Raw genomic sequence first — 23007 nt, forward strand, 5'->3', positions numbered from 1 at the left:
GATACACTACCAGGAAAACGCAAAAAGGTGACTGGGGACAACGGCAGGAGTTCAAACATCTCTTGATGTCAGAAACCAAGGTGAGATGAGGGTGGATGGAGCGTGTTGGGGAGATGGGGAGAGGGGAACGCACAGACAGGGACAAATCCCCCACTCCCACCCCAGCACCCCCAACAAGAACATGGCAGAGGAAGGGACAGGAAGGGAAGGAAGGAGGGGACCGGTGGGGGAGGGGAAAGGGGAACCAGGAGAGGAACAGAAAATCCAGGTGCGGGTTGGGGGCAATCCAGTCCAATCCAAAGCAAACCAGAACTTCAAACCATACCTTCGCTGTTTAACGTCAGGTGAGCCGGACCTTGGAAAGGGGAAGGAGAGAAAGAAAGAAAGGGGAAAAAAAGAAGAAAAAGAAAGAAAAGGGGAAAGAAACAAAGAAAACACGAGTCATCAAAAGCAGCCGGAGAGAGGGGAGAAAAAAGTTTTTGCTGCCACAATTTAAAAACCCTTTTTAACTTGTGACAGACATCGGGAAGGCCCCCAGCCCAGAAGCTGAGGAAAGGGGCCCGATGCCGAAACAGAGGGTGGAGGGCAGGAGAGGGGAAGAGAGAGAGAGAGAGAAGAGGGGCACGAGAGAGGGTGAGGGGGTACAGGCAGAGCCAGAGGAAGGATGGGGCAGGGAGTCTCTGCAGGGGGAGAGGAGATTTTGGTTTCTTTTTTTTTCTTCTTGCCGGAAAAAAAAAAGGAAAAGGAGGAGAAGCATGAGGCTGGGAGGGCTGCTTTTTCCTTTTTCTTTTTTTCTTTTTTTTTTTCTTCCGGGAGACGGAGAGAAAAAAAAAACGGTCAACGAGAAAAACGATTCGGATGGAGGAGAAAATAAAACACGACACAAAAATCAAAGCCACCTGGAGAGAGAGAGAGTGTCCTGTTAGCGTGGGATTGAGAGGGTAAGGGGGACCTCCAACCCCCCACGCCCCATCCCTGTTACCCTATGACCCTGGCAGAGAAGAAGGGAGTAGGAGGAGCCTGGGCCTAGCAGGAATCCCCACCAAAGCAGCTTTGGGAAGGTGTCTGTCCAGTTCCAATCCTCCCAGCTGCCCCTCACACAGCCTCTGTGTGGAGAGCAGGCGCCCTGCACACCTGGGTCCTACAAGGAAACTGGGGTTCAAGAGGACACGGTGAGTAGGAAAGCAGGCAGGAGAAGGCAGAATCTAGGGGGACACCGGAGCAAGGATGGGGGCTTGGATTTCTCCACAGGGAGGATGGAGGGGGGAGGGCCAGCACGCTCAGACAGCAAGGAGTAAAGAGCACAGCCAGGACCATTGGGCAGAAGGCCTGAGCTCTGAGAGGTCAAATACCTTGTTCACAAATGTCCTGCGGACCCCGTTTCTCTGGCCAGGCTCTCTGAGATGACCCAAACGCTGAACTTTGAAAATGGACTACAGAAGCCCCATATCCAAAACTGAGAGCAGGAGCAGCTGGGATTTTTCCAGCATTCCCTCGGCCCCTTAAGACGGTATGGTCAGCCCTGACCCAGGGTACCACTCAGACTCAGGGGGAGAGACTCTGACCCACTGGACCAGGAACCCACTCCCCAGAGGGCACCAGCCAAGGAAACCTCTCTCCAGAGAAGCTGGCAGCACCAGCCCAGCGCTGGGCTGTGGCCCCAGGGCCTGAGGTGACCAGTGAGCACACTGCAGTCAGCCCTCCCACGCCCCCCCACCCTGCACCAGTGGAGTCTGGCCAAGAGGATGGGGAAGGATCCCTCCTCGCCCTTGGAAACCGTCCCAGCTGCTGTGGCAATGAGAGGTGGGCCCTGGGGTAGAAGCAGGACCAGGACGGAAATCTGAGGGAAAGAGCTCCAGGTGTCCCTGGGACGAAGCTGAGGTCCGGGATGCCTGGGTTCAGGAGGGAGGCAGCGAGGGGGCCAGGGAGGCATGGCCTGCATCCCGTGGGAGATGTGTGTGCGGACAGATGGTCCGCGTGGCTCCCTTCTCCTCTCTCAGAGACATTGGTCTCTGCCCACTGCTGGGTCTGAGGCCATTGCGGGAGGGGCCACAGCTGCCAAGCGCTTCGTCAGGACAGACAGCTCTTGGGAAGACACAGGTTTTAGCCACCAAAAAGGGAGGACCCAAACATCTGGACTGTCTTATTCCTTGCTCTGAACGCCTCCCACCACTCTTCCCCCAAGAACTCCCAGCATCTTCTTGCAAACGCCCTAAATCCAGGACCCAGATGCAGACCCTGACCCCTCATCCATGTCTTCTTGGCACAAAATAGCAGGCTCCCACCCTTAGAAGTCCAGGCCTGGGAGCCAGTGCCCCATGGACCCGTCCTATGTCCTCCTCAGGCCAGTACTACTGGGGGGAGTGGCACCGCTCCCCTCACAGACCCTTCCACTGCCCAGCTCCCAGCCAGCCTCATTAGCATGCGGCACTCTCCCTCTGTCACCACGGCAACCAGCTGCTCAGCTCCCTCAGGCGTGACAGCACCAGCCATCTTGGTGAAGGGGAGGCCAGTTCCCTGCCCCGTCTCCTCCTGCGGCTCAGCCCAGCCTGGCCTGAGGGTTCTCTCCCTAACGCCTGCCTCTCCACGTGGCCCTGAAATCTCTGCTCCCTCCTCATGCCCAGCTCCCCCTCGGTATGTGTTCCCTTCCCCACATCCACCTGTGGCACTAGCCCCCCCTCCTACCACTAGAGAAGAGGCTGGCAGTGATGGATGGCATTACCCAGGGTCCTTTCCAAGGGCTCTTTATCGGGCTGCTTCGGGGTCTTCTCTCCCTGATACAAGAGGCTGGGAGGGGGGATGGAGGCGGGGCAGCTGGGATCCCCAAAAGGAGATGCTCAGCTGGCGGCTGGGGAGCAGGACGGCTGGGCTCCTGGGAGACAGCTAAGCCCGAGACACAGCGTGGAGGGACGAGAAAAGAGGGTGTAGGCACAGGGCACTCAGGCCCGAAGGGGAAACTGCGGAGTCCAGAGCATAGTACCACCAAGGAGGGCCCAGCCCACATCCCTGAAACTACCACATGCCAAACCCAACCCCCACTCAGTCTCACTCCCTTCAGCTCCTGCCCAAATCCCAAGAAGACCAGCATCGAAAGAAGGAAGCCGGTGACAGGGGACAAGATGGAGAGACACAGAGCACACATGTCACAGACACACAGAGGCATCACTTCCCTAGGTGTGCACACACACTCACACTCAGCCTCAGACACACTCCCCTTCACAGCCCCTGACGTGCCGGCGCACACAGGCCCACATCCAGACACACCACCCACAAGAAATGGTGAGGTGGCGGCGTCAGGGGTCTCATTCCTCACTTGTCCCCCAAGCCCAGCTTCCCTTCATGTCCCTGCCTATCCTACTTGCTGGGAAAAGAACTGTTCCCTTTTCTCCCCCTCCCAGCCCCCCACTTCTCCCCCCAGCAGCCGTCCTGCTCATTTCTCTTGGCCTGGCTGTTTCCCTCCCCATTTCTCTCCTCCCTCCCCTCCCTGCACACTTGTCCTTCTTCTCCCCACCTCTACTTACCCCTCCCCTTCCTCCCTCCCCCAAGCCTCTCTCCTCCACACTTTTCCCCTCTCTTCCTCCCTTCATCTCTCCCTTTGTTCCGGAGGAGACATGACATCAAGAGCAAGTAAAAGTCACATCAGCACTAAATCTTATCTCCAGCCGTCAGAAGGCTGCGTCCACCCAGACATGCAGACTCTTTCTCTCACATGCACAGAGGTAAACACTGACACACGGAGATGCAGACACAGATGCAGACACTCCTACAGCGATGTGGGCCACGCACAGAGGGCATGGCGACAGAGGCGCACACGCCTTCACACAGTCAGATGCATGGACACGGCCTGTGTGTACAGATGTGCACAGAGACACACAGCAGAGAGCAGCAGATCCGTATGTGCACGCGCACACACACACACACACACACACCTGGGTGCCTGCATGCCAGGACCAGGGGACCTGAGGACATCTACAGAGAAGAGACCAACCAAACCGTGGACACCACAAGGAAAAATGGATTCCAGCCCCACACTCAGGTCAAGAGCCCCTCTCTTATTTGATTCCCAGGCCTCCTGCCTCCTGAGTGCTCTCCCCCGCTCCTCCCGGGGCAGAGCCCAGGCCCAGGCAGCTGCCAGCCCAGGGCTACCTCTGTCCCTTCCTCTCCCACTTGCTGCTGCAGGAAGATAACGCGGGCAGGTTTGACTGGGTCCCATCTCCCGCCCATCCTGCTGCCTGCCTTCTCCAAGGTGCCCCTGTGAGCTCACCTGCAACCCCGCCTCCAAGTCTGGACCATCCGACTGTCTTCCCTCTCCCTGATCTAGTCTATCCCAGAGGAGGAAAAGAAACAGGGTAAACCAAACCTAGGGGGAGGTTCAGAGAATGGCAGGAGCCCAGACAGAGCCTGGGGAAGGACAGAAACAAGACAGAAAAAGAGGTCTGGGGACAAAGCCCTGCAGAAAAACCAGCACAGGAGAAAAGGCAAAAGAAAGAGAAGGCAGGGAAAGAATGGACAGAGAGACCCCAAAGAGAGGCATGCCCCCCCCTTGCCCTTGTCCTGAGCTGAAGGAAGAAATGGACCACCCCTACCTACCGGCCTGTGGGCCAGAGGCCAGGCGCCTGCTGCAAGTGTCAGTCAGAGCGGAGAAGCTGCCACTTACCCACAGCCCCTGAGCAGGACACTGGCCCCCACCCTCTGCCTGCTCTCCAGACCCCAGAGGGGATTCCACCCAAGCACCGCCCCAAGCCCCGCCCCAGCCCGGCAGCATGGCTTTTCTAGGCTTCCTCAGCTGAGCCAAACTGTGTCTCCTCACTCACTTCTGGGCATTTCAGAACTAACCAATCCCACTCCCCATCTCCTCCCTATGGAAGAAGAAAGGCCAGTGGGCAGGCTGGCACTGTAGACGGGCAAGTGGAAGGGACTGCCCTCTGCCTGGCAGTTCTCCCCAGCAAACCAGAAGAAGGAATAGGCCAGAGGTGGGGCCAAGGCCACCAAGAGGACACCCAGACATCCTTCCCTGGGCATGGGCAGGGGAGGGAGCCCGCAGGTGGCCAACGACACCCCCTCACATAAGACCCCACAGTGACTGATCCGCCACCCCAGTGACCAAAAGGCATCACTCACCTTCCATGGGGTGCTCCTCTACAGGCCAGCGAGGTTCAGGAAGAGGTGAGGCAGAGAGAAGGAGAAAAAAGGAAGGCAATTAGCGAAGATACCAAGGTCAGGGCTCCAAGGGGCGTGATGGGTGCAGGGTCCCCGAGTGGAGCCCACCCAGGCCCTGACACGAGTCACACAGTCTGGACAGCTCTGCTGGGGACAAGGCAGAGAGCGAGGCGTTTCCTGAGTCAGTGCCTCACATACCGGGTCACACAGTCCGAGAGGACCCAAGCCTCATGTTACATTTCAGGAAACTGAGGCCAAGGGGAGGGAAGTGAGCACTCAAGGTCACATGGAGAATCGGCGGCAGAGCCAGGAGCGGCAGTCAGGCATCCTGACTCTCCCAGGCACGCTCCTCCCCTGCATTCCAGTGCGTCTCTGAGACAGATGGGGACACGCTCACCCGGGGCTTACCCGAGACACACTCATGCTCAGTGACACACTGACACACATAAGCACTTATCGATCCAGAGACACTTTTAATCTCACACAACTCACACCCGAAGCCTTTGTACACAGGACCCAACCACACCCCACACCCCACCCACTCAGGGCAGAAAAGTCATGTGTGTACAAATCAGAAAACACAGTTCTGCCTCAAGGTGCTGTGTGACTCCCATCCCAGTCACTTAACCTCTCTGAGCCCTCAGTCCATCTTCAGCAAAAGTGGGAGGGGTGGACTAGATCATTTCCAAGGCCCCTCTGGCTATGGTTCTGTGATTCTATGATAAATGCCTTCTTAACAGTTGAGTGAGGCCAGGGGCCCCCAGGCTGGATGGGCCACTTCAGTGGTGGGAGAGGGTCAAAATTCAGTGGGCCAGACTGGGCCCAAGCTACAGCCTTTGGGCAGTTAGCCCTCACCTAGTGGGGCCAGCCTGGGCCTCGGCCTGGGGCTCGCCAACGGGGTCAAGAGAGCAACGGAAGGAAGACAGGATGGAGCAGTTCCTCCAAGTAAGCTACGACTCCGACTCCGGGAGCAGGCTGGGCTCTGGCCTGCTTTGTGAGGGCACTAAGTCACCCCTTTCCAAACGTTTCCGACACGCCCACCTACTGGGAGCTTTTAGAGAAACAACAGGCGGGAAGAGAAACAGCACATCCTGCGAACATACAGACCCAGTGGGGAAACACACACACACACACACACACACACACACACGCGCATGTGGGCCCCACGATACGCATGCCTACACACCAACAGCTGCTCATACTCACGCAGGCCTGCAAGCACACACCCTGTCCTCCTACCTCCAACCGCATTTTGTTATTCGCGCAATCACTCTTCGGGGTTAGCATTAGTCCAGAAACACACACTGTGATTTATCATACTTTATGCCTCCCCATGATACACACACACTCAGGCTAAATGCAGGACCAATACCTGCAGTGATCTAATACAGAGCGTAAGATGCACGCACCGCCGCCACCACCACCGCACATGTCCTCCGGTGGCGGAAGACACACACCCTGAGACGAACACAACTCCCTTCTTTCCTGTCTGTCTCTCTCCCATTTTCTAAACCTACACACACAAGCCTCTACGTAGCTACATGTATTACACACACATCTATACAACACAGAGTTTCTTTGACCTGAGAGCTGCAGCCCCCCAAAAGCTGTGTATACAATGATTTTCTGACACTGAATCACATTCCATTTGGGGGTCCTGGCTAGTGGAAGACGCCCTCGGGAAAACCTTGGGGCTCTCATGAGGAGCCCACGTCAGATTTCTTTGGCCCCAGTGTGCAAAGGTCCCGGCTGGCACAACCATCTCTCCAGCACCTGTACAACTAGGAAGCACGGTGACCTCTAGACAATCGAATATGGCAGGTATTTCAAAAGGCGTTCCCCCTGCCACCAACCTGGGTTCTGCTACGCTCAGGAAGGTGAAACTATCAAGTTTGCTTTGCTGCCTGCACAAGTTTCCCTCTCCTGGCTTCGGAGAGGTGGCACCTAGGGACTTACTCCCCGCTGTTCTTGGCTTCCTGCTGACTCACCTGTGCCCCTCACCTGCCATCACGGCCCCTACAGGCTCAGTCCCGTGCCCTCCCCCTTCCTCTCTCTTGTCCTCCCCTCCTCGGTGAGAGCTCACTTTCGTGGCTTAGGGACCCCCACACTTGTGTGTGTGTGTACCCCAGCCTCTTTCCTGGGTGCCGGTCCTGCGTGCTCACCTGGCCGCAGCAATTACCGGCACAGCTCTCAGCCACCCAAACTCCACCACTACCGCCACGCTCCGGACATCTCCACCCCCGCGACGAAGTGCCTTTCCTGCGTTTGGCAACAGCACTGCTTTCAACCAACACTCCCTGAGCACCCACAATGCGACCCACACTCGCCAGGCCCCAGAGATTCCCTTAGAGAGCAGGGGTACCGTCCAGACCCTCGACATGCGTCACACGAGCTCCGTGGATTTATCTATCTCCTCTAGACAGCAAAGGACACTGGCCCAGGAGCACAGAACCACCTTGGCCTTTGTCCACTGCACTCCTAGGTCATCACAGCCCCCACCCTCACCTTTCACTGGCGCATTAGACTCCTGCTGGTTGCTCTCCCTGCCCATCCCCAGCCAGGCTCACCTGACACAGGTACCAGACACACCCGACCGAATACTGCTCTGATCCACACGTGCACACACACACATGCACACACTCTCAGAGCTTTTCAGTGGCTCTGGAACAAACCTCTCTTCTGTGCTCTCGACCTTTATATCCACGCACCTCCAGAAAAGCTCTACCTGAGTGCCTCACGGACTCCTCACCCTCCACAGGCCCAAGATGGGCCTCCTAACCCCTCCACGACAAGCCTGCTCCCCCTGCCTGCGTCCCCTGATGGGGTTAGGCGCCCAGAAACCAGCCTTGCTCTGTTTTCATACCAATCACCGGTCCATCAGTTCCACTTTCTGAAATCCTGAAAACTAAACTAAACTCCTACTGTGTCTCCCCGGAAATAAGACCTGGTCTTATACGTATTAATTTTTGCTCCAAAAGAGGCATTAGGGCATATTTTCAGGGGATGTCTTATTTTTTCATGTACAATAATCTACATTTATTCAGATAGAGTCCTGTCATCTTCTTCTGGAACATCGTCATAATGTACTAAATACATAATCTGACTGACGATCTTACCTGGGGCTGATTTTTGGGTAGGTGTTATTTTCAGGGAAACATGGTAGAAACCCTTCCCATCCCTCCATTACCATCAGCACAGCCCCAAGGCCAGACCCTCATCAGATCCTCTCCTTGGCGCATTAATAAGCCTCTCAAATGATCTCCCCCCACAGCCAGTCCGTCCACCATGCAACTCATAGTCCAACCACTGCCAAAGTGGTTGAACCAAGTCACCACCCTGCTTAACACGCTCCAAGGCTTCCCAGTGCCTACAGGGTAAAGTCCAATCCTCTCAGGAAAGTCCATTCGAAGCCTGACCATGCTTCCTCCCTCCAACCTCCTTTCCCACACCAACCCAGGCTCCAGTCACACCCAGTTTCTTCTCATTTCCCTAATATGCCACGTTTCTGTACGTACTATTCCCTCGGCTTGAAATGCCCTTCCCCATCCTCATTCCTCTCACCCTCAGCGGCCTGAGAAAGTCAACTCTTGCCTTAAGACCTGGTCAGTGTAGCTTCATCTGTGTTCTGAAGTGACCTCCCAGGAAGAGCAAGCCGTCCCTCTTTTGTTCCCGCTCTCGATACGTGCATTGTGTTATTATTTCAGTTATCGGATCTGCCTTGCGATTGTGTTTCCATCTCTGCTTCCTGACTGGACCGTGAGACATCCAAGAGTAAGGACAATGCCTCATTCATCTCTCGCTATCCAGCTGCTTGGACAATTCCTGGCTCAGAAAAAGGCATGACTATATTTGTTGAATGAATGATAAAAAACACTTCTCACGTAATGAGTACTTGAAGTATGCCTGGCCTCTTTCCACGCACTGGCTCGTTCCATACAGTTTCATTTCTTCACCACTACCCCCTCATCGATGGGTACTGCTGTTAATCTCTTGTAGAGAGGGGCAATCAAGGCTCAGGAAGTGGAAGAAACTTTTCCAAGTTCATACTGCTGGTGAGGGACAGAGTCAAAATCTGAACCCAAATTTGTCTGGCTTTAAAACTTCCAACGGGCTACATTCTTGGCCTGGACGTGAAGACTTCTAGAAGTTGCCTTTAATCCACAGTTCTAATTTTATTGCCCGTGAAGCACAGCTATCTTGGTCTCCTCACCCGCCCGATACACTTGACTCACATCCCTTAATACACTAGGCTCCTAATTTAGGCTGTTTTTCTGGCGGAAAAGCCCTGTCTTTCCTGTCCACCTCCACAAATCTCTCCCAGTCATCCTCTAAGATCCAGCCAACTCCCACCTCCTCCTTGAAGCTCTCCCTGACCACTCTGATAAATAATCACGGTAGTAATTATGGATCATTTAGACTAGTACCTGGCACATGGTAAAGGATTTCCATTTGTTAACTCATTTAGTCCATAAACAACATTATAACCTCCATTTTACAGCGTAGGACATTGAAGAAGTGTGATTAATCGCCCAAGTTCACACAGCTAGCAAGTAGCGAAGCTGTGATTGAAACGTGGGCAGCCCATGCCGGAGCCATTCTGCCACATGGGGCATCTACCTCGTCTCTGGGGTCTTAACAGCAGTCATTCCCTACTCCGCTCTCTTGAGCAGTTGGTCCCATTCTGCTGGGAACCATTTCCAACCGCAGAAACTGTCAGGACCACAGGGATTAGATGTTAGATTCACATACATGACCCCATTTACTCAACTTTCACACACATAGGTTTTGCCTGCCCAACTAGAGGGCATAGATGGTACTGTGTTGCTTCACATAAATACGGGGTTCCTGCAGATTCGTTCTTGAGGACAGTGATGAAGACCGAGAATGAAAGAAAAGAAAAAGTTCTGAGCAGCCAAAACTGGCGCCATAACAGTTACGCAATAAAAACTGTTATTTTCTCACAGGAGAACCTCTCAGACCCTACCCACACTCCACTCACTGTTAGTGAAAACACAATTCTAAGGTGCGTGGGAATGCCCGTTTCGAAGTTCACAAACAGAGAGAGAGAGCGATGGATATGGGTTGCTACCTGACGACTCCGCCTAAGGGTGGAGGTGGGAGAACTAGAAAAAGCTAACAGAAGAACTCAAAAATCCAGCAGCCAAGCAGCATTTCAAGCAGCGACAAACCTCAACGAAGGAACCACGCCCTGGGTGCAAGTCCAGTGAAGTACCTGAGGGGAATCACCACATCCTGAGTCATCCGGAAAAGGTGAAATCACATTCCAAATATTACGCGTAGGGAGGCGCAGAGGTGCGCAACATGTAGGAAGATTTCCATCCGAATGTTTTCAATGGTGGGGAGCTGTGTGTTTTAATAGGGAACAGCCTGCTTTCCAGAGTGAGTTCCTCCCTGAGCGCTCAGAAGACTGAGACTTCACTGATGGATTTCCGTGGCCTCTCTCGGGGCTGGACCAACACATACAGTAGCACTTATGGATCATTTAGAATAGTACTTGGCACATGGTAAAGGATTCAGGAACACCCTTCTCACACAGTGGCATAAGGGACAAGCTGTGGCCCGAGGAATTCGGGGTAGTTACTGGTTTCTGATGAAACCCTGTCCCCAAACCCCCCAATAAACCAAATGCAGGGAATCCACAGGACACAGCTCTCCTGTTTGGAGGCAGCACGGAGAAAGCTGGGGGGCAACAGGCACTGGGGTCAGCTCAGGGTTCAGGTCCCAGCTCTTACATCTCACGTGGTGGTCAGGAGGACGACACGAGATAAAACGCTCAAGCACCCAAACATATGGTGATAGAAGGAGAACTGACTCTGGGTGGTGAACACACAATGGGATTTATAGATGATGCAATACAGAATTGTACACCTGAAATCTATGTAATTTTACTAACAACTGTCACCCCAATAAATTTTAAAAAAAAAAGTTCAAGCACCAAGCAAATGCTCACTAGCTGCCGGGCCCCATGCTTTGCTCCCTCGGCTGCGTGATCTGATTCTCTCTTTCTTCCAACTGCTTCTTCGCCATGTCTGCAGCCGCTCCTTTCCCTCCTGCTCCCCGCTGGATGTTGCTCTGAAGTCTTTCACCTTCTCCTTGGCCACCTCATCCCAGCCCAGAGCTTCAGATACTCTCTCTTCAGCATGTGGCTCCCGGGTCTCCATCGGCAGCCCCACCTTCAACGCAAAGCTCTGGACTCACATTGCCACCTGCCTGGACACCTCTGTCTTGGGGACACCACGATACAACATGTGCACGATCTGTGGCCCAACCCAGCTCCCCCCCACCCCCCGAGTACCCCCTTTCCTTTCACCCATCCACCATCCTTCCATCCGTGCAAACCTGACACCTCATCATCTCTGACCCCTCCTCGCCCACCCCCACATGCAAGAGGCAGAGTCCTGCAGCTTCAGGCTCAGCGATGGCTCTCAGCCACTGCAGCCATTGCTGCCACCACCCTTCCCTTGCCGCTCCCCCAGACAACCGAAGTTCAAGACCTCAATAACTCTTTCCTGAACTATCTCCCAACTGATTTCTCCTCCGCATAATTCTGCTCCCTCTGATCCACTCTACACCTCACTCCCAGCTTCCGAAACAGCTCTTCTTATTCACATACCTGCTCCAAATTCTTTTGTGGCTCCACCTGCCAACACTCTATACACAGTCAGCAGCCAATAAATGTTGGCTGAATGATGTAAGTCAAAATTCCATGACCTGGCCTCAACGTGCTTCTCCTGCTTTACATTCCACTATTTTCCCTGCAGGATCTGGTGCCCCTGTGAGGACAGGACATTTCCCGCATTCCATGCCTTTGTTCTTACTGGCTCTTTGGCTTGGAGTCACCTCCCCCAAACCAAGCTTGCTAATCAATGCTCAAGGCCAATCTTAAATAGCAGGCCTCGTGTTACCCATCCCCCCAACTTATAAACGCTCCCCTTCTTCAAAACCCCAAGAGCACTCTGCTTGTAATAGTAACTACCATTTACTCACTAGACACTCACTTAATTCCCACAACCAACCTGTGAGATAAGCATGCTTAGCTCCATTTAGGAAAAATTGGTCTGGACATTAGGTGCTCATCTGATGTCACAGGCCTAGTCGTGAGAAGCCAGGTTGAAACCTGGATCTGAGCCTCCGGAGTCTGCGGTGTAATCACTAAGCCACGCAGCCTCACTGCATCGCTTTGGGCCTATACCATGCGATTTTGTGGTGTTCTTTTGCTATTATTTACTGAGCATTTTCTACGTGCTGGGCACTATTCTAAGCACTTTACAAGAATCAGCTAATATCATTCTCACAACAAATCTATAACATAGGTACTATTATTTCCCCCATTTTACAGAAAAGGAAACCAGGGCAGAGAGAGCTGAAGTCCAAGGTCACTGCTGAGAATCTATGCTCTTAACTCCACACTGGATTGTTTTTAATTTGCTTCCCCAACTAAACAATCAACTCCCAGAGCAGCGCCCTGTTCATCTCTGACGCTCCCCTTCAGACCCTAACATGACACCTGTCCCACAGGAGGCTAACTACCTGTTGAATGAAATCACCAACAAACTTAAAAACACACATGAGACACATGTGTCCACCTCCCGGCCGACATATACTTTACCACTAGTTTCGTATTTCTCTCCTAAGCAAGGTCCATACCTGACCCTCTCTCCTATACCTCGGAGTCCCCACTCCACTGGACGTCTCCCACACACCTGCCACCCTTCTTGCTTGATCACTTGTCAGCCCTTTCTCTATACACATGAGTGACATGAGGGGGAGTTCACATGCAAACCGCTACGAAATCCCAATCTACTCTATCCCAGCTTTGGCAGATAACCAGCAGTGGATACACACGCTCAGTTACTCATACTTAGCTCTGTCTCAATTACCTATGGCCAGACGTCCCAGAGGAAAAAAAGCAAATTTCCTAACATGGAGATTCTCAGCCAATGGGTAGGCCCAGACTTGGGGAGGCAGGGGGGCCGCCAAGGGATCCACAAATCCATACGCACACCAAAGATCTGAAGGCGGATCGGTATGTCTCACATATAAAGCTAAAATTATTTTTTCTAATGTAATTTGAGCAACCACAATGGCAGATATAACATCAAAGTCATCTAAAAGCTTTCCTGAATTCATAGTAGCCTTGAGTCATCTATTTTCACAATAAACAGATATAAAAATAGCTACTCTTTGGAAGGGGTACTGTGAGTTCCTGACTTTTAAAAATGTCCTCAATCTCAGAAAAAGTTGAGAACCACTCGACGCAAATAGTAATAACGAAGTGCCTGTAACTTCCAAGGACGTTTGGGGCCTCTGGCCCCCGAGATCTGTCTCAGAGATCCAGAGCCTGGCCTGCTCCCCGGAAAGTCTTCCTCCCCCAGCCCCAGTCCCCAAGGGCAGGAGCCCATTCCTTTCCTCCTTGGCTGGAGGAAAATGTACTAGAAAAAGTGTAATGAGCACAGGATATTACAAAAGATTCCCAGAAAATAAGGCACAGAAATGTAAGGAGAGGGAATGGGGTCATGGGTGGGGAGGGGAATCTGAGCTGTCACTTGCCTGTCATCTCCAAATGCAATCAATGTTTACAACCCTCATGCCCACCCACACATGTATCTGAAAATATACATATGCATACTTTCATGTGCATACGCAGCTTTACTCCAAGCCTTTATTCTCTCAAATACGTATTAATATTTCTTCTTTCCACAAATCTTTATCAAACACCCACTAAGTGTCTGTTTCTATATTAGGTGCAGGGAATACAGAGATGAATATCCCTGCCCTTTTATCACAGACAAAGCACCACTCCCTCAATAGATATTACACACACACGTGCACACACACACAGAGTCACGCCTGCCCCTACCAGCTGTCTTACACCCACCTCATATCTCCGTTTCCCTTTTCTTCATGAATCTCACATACACATATACATACATACATACACATAATGGGTCAGACACATAGCCACCTCTCACAGCTCCAACAGAGTTGACGCAAATATTTATCTGGTACATATCCAGCACATAGACATCTGATACACAAAACAGTCCCTCTCAACACAGGTACTTGAACACGTCTCAGACACACAACCCTCATTTGGAAGCACATGCTTTGCTCAGCTTGCTGGGAGCCTCTGGCCGATGTATCTTTTCAGGGAATAGATACAAGAGCTCTGGTTGACCAGAGTGTCTCTGGCTGCATTTTTCATATACCCAGGCCCAATGCTGCACAGGGAGACCATAGACCAGTTACTATGACCTCTCTGCAGTTCGAATTTCCCTTCCATCAAGTTAGAAGAGTGGTTCGTCCTATTTTCTTAGGAAGGCTTGGAGGAGACGGATCATAGGGACCAGAGAATCAAGTTAAAGGTTTTGGAAAGAAAGATTCCTCGTAGAGTCCAGGCGCCTTACTGAGCTCTCCGTTAAAACACATGCACATGGGTGCCCTACACATGTGCACACACTCTTACACTTGGGGACTGCGCACTGCACTAGGCACCGGACTTCAGTCTGTAAACACTACACTACTCAAACAGTCCCATTCACACATATACAGACTGCCAGACTCACAGGCCTCTGCATGCAGGCAAACACACACAGACACACAATTTCACAGTTTAGGGAGCACCTGAGCTCCTTGGAGAAAAGTCGAGAAGGCGTCAGATTAATCTAATACACACAGTTCCTAATGACATATCCCACAAACTTGTACAAATAACCCCACAAAAGTAATCCAAAAACCTTCCTTATGCATTCCTCGACCCCAACTATAGATGCAAAATCAAAATACAGTGCAGAGTACAGACTTTCCCAAACCATGGGCCAACCTGCCGACTCCACTGTTCCCAGAGCTGTCCACATGCTGGCAGCCATGAGGACACCCATCCCCAGTGCAGTCCCAGGGCCACACTAGATTGTGGGCACACGCATGCATATGTACACATTCCCCAAAAGACTCTCTCAGGGAAGACACACACACAACTGCTGAGTAGCCCACAGCTTTGAGGGGTACTGAGGGAGAGGAAAGCTCGCCTGTCTGCCCATATCTCCGGAACACAGCGGCCACTGATCAGGGATGAGGAAATGAGGAACCTCTCCCCACTCCCCAGCCAGACCAAAGTACAACAGGTGCCTCAGAATCCCCCTTCCTCCCCCTCTAAAACCACAGCCCGCCCCAGGCCTGGTGCAACCGGTGACCTAGTCCCCTCATTATCACCCATCTCTGCCTGTTGCAGCTGGGGAGCTGGCAGAATCGCCCCTTCCCTTAAACCTCTCTTTCAAGCCCCTATTCCACACTGGATTCCATATTCCATAGTCCTACCAACACCTCTCCAGACCACTAGTCTCCCCCAAATCCCAGACTGGTAAGGGCTGGATGTTTAAAACAGAAGCCTCCACTCCCTGTCTGTCACCCAGAAGAAACTAACAGCCATTTTTTTTGCCCCTCACCACATCTGTCAACTCTTAGTCATGAGCCTGAGTAGCCTCAGCCACCTTCTCATTTTTATTTCACTCTTGAAGACAGGCTCTGCAGATTCTGTGATGAAAAAGAAACACTCGGTTCCCGCCCCCCTGGCGTACTCACGCACCTTGGTACCCTCCTCCCCACTCCCACCACCCTCACGACCAGGCCTTCCATCCTCCTGTCGCGTCCGGGCCCCAGAAGTCATACTTCCATCCCTTCACCCGCGGACCCTCCCAGACTGTGTCCCGCAGCACCGGTCCCATCTTTCTAGGCCGACCACGGCCCCCGGCCCTCACAGGCCCCGCCCACGCTTGTCCAACCCAGTCCTTCATAGACTCTCACAGGCCCCGCCCCCGGCCCCCAGCTGACCATTCGCCCTCCGCCCTATCCACCGCCTAGCCACACAGGCCTCCCTCCCAGACCCCCAGACCCTACGCCCCAAAGTCCCCGCCCGCAAGGCCCACCCACTGCCTATCACAGGCCCCGCCCCATCCCATAGGCCCGCGATCGGGGACCCTCACCTTCTTGCCAGACCCTCACAGGATAGGACTGCACAGGCCTGTCTACAGGTCGCTACAGAACCCTCCGGGAGGGGTAATGGGCCCTCACGGGCCACGCCCACACGGGCCACACCCACACCAAGTTGCCGCATCCAGCGGCTCCGCGGATCGCTAGCCGTTCACACGCGCTCTCCTCCGAGCTGGCGGCCTCACACGGGAAAACCTCACAACCCTCGCGTGCTGGTACACACTCACAGGCCTCTGACACCCCGGGCACCCCCAACTTCTCCCTCCCGCGCCCAGGCGCCCCGCGGCGGCTCCCCGGCTCACCTTCGCTGCAGAACTTGCCGCCGAAGCCCGTTTGGCTGCAGTCGCAGCCCACCTCGCCGGGGGCCAGCACCGTGCAAAGGCCGCCGTTGGCGCAGGGGTTGCGCGCAGGCGCACACAGTGGGTCCGCGGCAGCGCCCCGCAGGCCTTGGCTGCCTAGCAGCGCTGGGGGCCGCTCGCCCAACTTCAGGTTGGCCAGGAGGCCGCGGAAGGGCGGCTCGTACTTGACGGTGCTGAGCGTGAGCGCGGAGAGGCGCACGTCGGGCGGGATGCCGCCCACAAACAGGTCGCTGGCCACCTGCATCTCGCGGCGTTTCGAGCGCACCTCGGCGGCGCGGGCCTCGCCGTCCACCGCCAACGCAGTGCGGCGCGCGTCGCGGGTCAGCAGCACCATGTGCCAGCGGTCGTCGGCCACCGGCGTGTCCAGCTGCAGCGTGGCGGGCTCGGCGCACGAGAGCGTGAAGCGCAGCCGCAGGCGCCCGTCCACCAGCAGCAGCTCCAGGAAGTCGCAGTCGCCGCCGTCGTCCAGGTAGAGCAGCAGCGCACGCGTTGCGTTGGTGCGCAGGCTGAAGCTGAGCTCGCCGCTGCTTGCCGCGCCCGCCCAGCGAGCGTAGCGAGCCCACTGCCCGGGGCCGCCGCCGAACTCCAGGCCGCCCGCGCCCGCCGCCAGCGTCAGCAGCAGCAGCAACAGCGACGGCGACGGCGGCCGCCACGGGCTCCCTGGCGCCATGCCTCCGGCGGCCCCGGCCCCGCCCGCCCCCCGGCCCCGCTCAGGCTTCAGAGCCGCGGGCGCATGGGGCGGGGAGGGGGCCGGGCGCCCCCCGCGCCAAGCGGGGCTCCCTCGCCGGCTCACAATGCCATGGGCCCGGCCACGGGGCGAGACGCGCAGAGGCTCGGGTACTGGCTTCCCCCCGCCGCGGCAGAGGCGCCCCTCCCCTGCTGCGGGCTCCGACGGAAGATGGGGGAGGGATGCCTGCGGGAAAAGAGAGAGGAAAGAGTTAATGAGAGGCTCGGAGGAGGGTAGGCCGTTGGTGTCTAGCTACCCCTTCACACCAGTAAGCACCCAGATGTTTCCCTGTAGGACTTGAGGAGCCGCCCTGACCTGGAGAGGGTCCCGGAGGAAAAGGCACCACCATGGATGGGAATACTGGGGGCCCAACACTTGGGGGGAGGTGGCACTCGCCAGGGGCATTATTAGTTTGAGATGTGGGCAGGTGGACGGGCATCACCTTAGAGTCCAGTAGTAGCCCAACCCAGATGCCCTCACTGTCACCTCCTGTCAGCACCAGGGCCAGCTCCTCCAGCTGGTGAACCCAGCCCCTTCTCTGAGCCACCCAACCTCTGTGCACAGCTCCCACCACCAACCACGAAACTCTCATCAGCTCCTGATAATGAAGTTGCTAAATAATTCATTGGGATTAATTAAATGCCAATTCGTCCATAGTATCACAGGGTAACCAGGCTGGGAAGACAACAGGGAGAGAAGCCAGCCAGGACCCGGACATCCAGGCTGGAAGCCCTCTCCATCCACGCAAGGACACAGGCATCTGATTCCATGTACCCAATTCCCCCTAAACCACTCTCACCCCTTCCTGGGCCGTAACCCCACTGATCACCAGCCCAGATGCTTCCTAAACCTGAATGTCTATCGCCCTCAACCTGAGCTCCCAGTATTCAGCCTCAGATCTGGCCTGATACCTGCGTTCTCTTCATCCCTCAGTTTCACCATCACCACCACCACCCCCAGGGCTGGGGGGAGGCACCAGGAGGCAAGCAAGCTTATTTGCATAAAATTGCCTTTCTGAAATGATTACCCTTGTAACGGGCTGTCAGAGAGCAATTTATACCCCATGCCAGGGAGGGGAATTTGCATCTCGTTAAACTCAAAGTTGTAATTATTTATATCCAACAACCCTCTTGAATATTGCATTGATTTTATTTTGGGGAGGGAGGAAGGGAAGGAGGTGGGGAGAAGTCTGGGAGAGAAGCAGGGAGGGGCCCGAGTTTAGGGAGAGACAGGGAAAAATTGAAGGGGGGGAGTGGGAGGAGAGGAATTGCATGAAAAGTGACAGAGCCAGCAGAGTAATGGAGGAGAAAGGTGGCTTGATGGGGGGAAAAGGAAAAAGAAGGTAGAGAAAATTGAATTCCACATTCAAACAGCATTTGTCAAGGCCCTGGATGCTGGGCATTTTTACAGATGTCGTTTTACTTCATCACTCTGAGAAGTCCCATTATTCCTATTAACCACTGGGGAAGTCCACACAGAGGTCTAGGGACTCGCCCAAGGTCACACCACCAGTTAGCAGAGAACTGGGACATAGATCCACATCTCTCCAGCATCTCCACGAAGGAGACAAAAGGCAGGGCAGCCATAGGCACAGCTCAGAGAGGTGAGAACCAGAAGAAAAGGAGAAGGGTGACTTGGAGACGGAGGAGGTTGGAGAGGTGTGGTAAGGAGTCAAAGAGCTATGTGGGGGGGCGGCCCCATGGCTCAGGCGGTTGGAGCTCCGAGTTCCTAATGCCGAAGGCTGCCGGTTCAATTCCCACATGGGCCAGTGGGCTCTCAACCACTTGTGGTTACCGGTTCGACTCCTCGACTCCCGCAAGGGATGGTGGACTCTGCCCCCTGCAACTAAGATTGAACACGGCACCTTGGCTCAGTTGGTTGGAGCGTGTCCTCTCAACCACAAGGTTGCTGGTTTGAGTCCTCTACTCCCGCAAGGGATGGTGGGCTGTGCCCCCTGCAACTAACAACGGCAACTGGACCTGGAGCAGAGCTGCGCCCTCCACAACCAAGATTGAAAGGGCAACAACTTGACTTGGAAAAAGTCCTGGAAGCACACACTGTTCCCCAATAAAATCCTGTTCCCCTTCCCCAATAAAATCTAGTAACCTCCAGCTTCCTCCCACATAGCTCTTTTTTTTTTTGGGAGACCCCTAAAAAAACCATAGCGAGAGGGCGAGCAGACACTCACAGAAGGACAGGGATCGTTGGAGTGACAGGTGTGCAGAAGGAAGATGGGGCAGAGTCCTCAGGAAGCTGGTGCTAGTGTGTAGGTAGCCATCTCTAAGAGACCCTCAAAGTCCAGCTCTCAGATCCTTCCATCTGGCTCCTTCCAACTGCTGCCCTGCCAATCCTGTAGGCTCCAGCAGGGACTCAAGTGCTCCTCCACGGGCTGCCCCTTCTCAGGCAGGGGCAGAGACAATCCAGGCAGGGGCAGAAGCAATCCAGACAGGCAGCCCCCTCTCCCTCCAAATACCATCAGGGTTATATATAGCTTTGCCACTGCCTCTCCTCATTGGGTAATGGAGATAATTAACATGCGCGGGCTAATTAGCCAATCAAATTAAATGCAGCACCTGCTCCCAGCCTGATTGACGCCTTTACCCCCACACATGTGCACCCCCACTCCAGCCCAGGGCACGGGAGGGGGACCCTCAGGCGTGGGGGAGGGAAAGGCCAAACTCTCCCCCTTCTCCAGAAGGGGCAGTCAGCAACCCCAGCAGGTGCACAGTCCAGATGGCCAGTGGCCTGCCTCCCTTCCCCCCTCCCCCCCACTGGGGTCTCAGTCTGTCTGGCCTAGCCTCTCAGCCTCTCTCCTGGCCCCCACCCCAACCTCCGGACACTATTTTGGGGAGGGAATTAATTAGCTATTGATTTCCACTGGCAGAGGGAATAGGATTTCATGCTGCTATCCACTCACTCCTCAGCTCCAGAGAGGGAGGGGATGAGTTCCCTTGCCCCATCCCCCAACCCAGTTCCTCTGTCATACATCCCCCATCCTCCAGGGAGATGGCAGAGGGGTTCTTCCTGAAAGCCTACAGGCAGGGTCTCCCTCGTTCAGGAAGTTGGCAGAGGACAGAGTGAAGGACTGTGGGGAGGCCTCCAGAGGCTGGGAAGCAGAGGCCTGGGTCCTGGGAGCCAGAAATGTTCCCTCACTGGGCAGGGCGGGGAGTGTGTGGCCGCAAACTGGGTGAGAGTCTAGGAGGGAGTCAGGCCAAGATGTGGAGGGAGAGTGTAGGAAGGAAGGGGGTGCCGTGAGCAGGCACATGTCAGTGAGCTGGCTGTGGGGGCAGAGGCTGAACTTATGGGTGTCTCTTGGCAGGGGCGAGCCCAGGATCTGGGCCTGCAGCCCCTCCATGCTCATTACTTATTCTCCCCACAGCCCGCAGCTCTGCAGCACAGGCCAGCTTGGCTCAGTGCCATGGGCACAGGGGCTGCTGGGCTGGCCAGGAGGAAGCCCTTGCCCTCCCTGGGTCCTCTCTCCAGCGACCCAGAGACCGTTGGGCTTGCCAGGCAGAGATAGCCCCAAGAGGCGTGTGAGCTAAGCAGACACCTGGGTCCTTTCCACCCCACCCCACCCTACAGTTCCCAGGAAACCTGCTTCTCTTCACGGCTCCTTTCCCCTCCCCTCCGCCTCCCCCATCCTAGGACCAAGCTTCTGCCCATCCAGCCTCCAAACCACCCAGGACCAAAGGGGTTCCTTCTAACTAGGATGTTCCATCATTCCCACTCCTGCCTGGTACGCACACAGCTCTCCGGCCTCAGATTTCCTCCCCACGGGCCAGGGCCATGGCCTTACACTACATCTAGCAGACGGTGTCCCCTGGAGTTGTGCAAGGAAATGGCCACTGCCCCAGGCTCGTGCAGTGCAGCGGAAACCCCCCGCGCGCAGAGTTCCAGTGCCCACTGCCAGTGCATGGACACTTGGCCAGAGCAGCCTCGGGATATCCTGCCTGCTGACTGACGTCACTGCCGTGCACACCGCCAACCCCTGCTGGCCTGGAGCCACGGCTCCTCTAGGGAACTGACCTCTAGTGTAATCTGGGAGTCTGCACCCAGTCCACTCCCAGAACCCACTACACCCACAGATGGACTCGGCAGCCTGGAACCAGTGGTGATGGGAGCCGGGCAGGTTAGGGTGGGGTGACTCAGCCGCTCTCAGGACCTCATCCTACTCTCTTCCCCACCGAATCCTCTCCCACAGACTATTTCTGGGTCCTCCTAGGCTGACAACCTCCTTCTCGTCTTCCCACAGCCAGGCCAGTGCTACCATGGCACCTGGGCTGCAACTTCTAGACTCCACACTGTGTGTCACGCGCCAGGCTGGACCACCCTGTGCATTGTCTTATTTAATCCTCTAGTTCCAGGAGGTATTTGTGTCAGCCCAGACTTGTCAGCAGGAATCTGCACTTAGAACGATGAATTCATTTGCCCAAGTGCAAGTGAAGGTAAGGGGTTCCTGGCTCCTATGTCTGTGGCCCTTCTCCTGCCCGGGGCTGGCCACGGGCCACAGGGCAGTGCGGGGCTCAGAGCGCACCCTTCTCTGATCTGGCCTTTACAGGGGCCATTGCCCTATGTAGACCCCTCAGACGCTGAGTTCGCCCCTAGGACTGAAAGACGCAGACTCCGAGCTCATAAAGTTCATTCCTCGCATTTTTTCTGAGGTGGAAACTGAGTCCCAGAGAGGAGCAGGGACTGACCCCGGGCCACACAGCAGAGCAAGACTAAAACTAAGGTCACTGCTGTCCATTCTAGATGCTTTCCACTGTACCTACTATTCCAGACCTGGACCTTCCAATCTAACCAAAGGCCTCGGCCCCCGTATTACCAGTGCAAACTGAGCAAATGGATGCAGGGTGAGATAGTCCATACTCACCTGGCAGAGCCCCTGGCCAGGGCCTTCTCCCAGCATCCACTCAGCCCCTTCTGTGGCCACATCTACACACACACACACACACACACACACACACACACACACACAGAGCCATGGGAATGCCAGCCTCCCTCTGACTCCTCACGTCAGCTCCCTCTCATGCCAGCTGGGAGTGTGACAGCAGGGCCTCCCCCAGGCGCCAGGGAGGAAGAGCTGGGTTTACACACATTCTGGTGGCCCCAGAAGGCAGCCCGTGGACAGGTGGGAGAAGTGCGTGTTATGAGGAGGGAGCTTTTGGCTCAAGATAAAGAGAAACTTGCTGGCATTCCAAAGCATCCACCAGTGGAGTAGGCTGCCTCTGGGGGGTCGTGAGCTCCCTGTCTGTGGAGGTGTGTGAGCTGAGGCAAGACAACTACTGCTCAGAAGTGATAGGGAGGGGGCTCTGGAATCATATGGAAGGGGACAACAAACACTTGAGTCCTGCGGTCCCTCCCAGTCACAGAATGTGTTCTTGGAAGGGTCCCCTGTCCTCTCTAAAATACCTTAGGCAGGGTTGGTGGGCTGCAAACCATTCTCACCTCCCCCTCCTGCTCCCTCCTGCCAGCCCTGATGACCTAGAAAAGACAGGGACGCCCTCGGCATGTCTATGTCCAGTCCCACCTCAGCAGTGGGCAAAAACAAGATAGTGCAGTCATTAGAGGCACTGACCTGGAGACTGGCTTCAAGTAACATCTCCACCCCTTTCTATTAGGTTGGTGCAGAAGTGATTGCAGTTTAAAAGGCTAATAATTGCAAAAACCGCAATTACTTTTGCACCAACTTAATAGCTGTGTGACCTTGGGCAAGTTACTTAGCTTCTATGGGCCACAGTTTCCTTGTGT

The 23007-nt window shown here is 54.9% G+C and overlaps 1 protein-coding gene across 32 annotated transcripts in view; it reads right to left on the minus strand.

Moving 5' to 3' along the window:
- The window catches only part of NRXN2 (neurexin 2), a 104849-nt gene that overhangs the window by 77743 nt on the left and 4099 nt on the right, over nucleotides 1–23007 (minus strand). For 28 of the 32 annotated variants that reach the window (XR_012497627.1, XM_074336613.1, XM_074336598.1 and 25 more), the window contains exons 2-4: nucleotides 16473–17442; nucleotides 5122–5139; nucleotides 326–355 (exon numbers count right to left, since the gene is read on the minus strand). Coding sequence is in view for 31 of the 32 variants with exons in the window: in XM_074336613.1 (XP_074192714.1) it covers nucleotides 326–355; nucleotides 5122–5139; nucleotides 16473–17199 (775 nt within the window). In the remaining variant the exon portion in view is untranslated. Of the gene's footprint in view, nucleotides 1–325; nucleotides 356–5121; nucleotides 5140–16472; nucleotides 17443–19444; nucleotides 19577–23007 lie in introns of those variants that run through there. The other 4 variants (XM_074336595.1, XM_074336586.1, XM_074336585.1 and 1 more) reach the window with 2 other exon arrangements.

This window comes from Rhinolophus sinicus, linkage group LG06 (genome assembly GCF_036562045.2).
Source record: "Rhinolophus sinicus isolate RSC01 linkage group LG06, ASM3656204v1, whole genome shotgun sequence".
In the NCBI taxonomy this organism is placed as follows: Eukaryota; Metazoa; Chordata; class Mammalia; order Chiroptera; family Rhinolophidae; genus Rhinolophus; species Rhinolophus sinicus.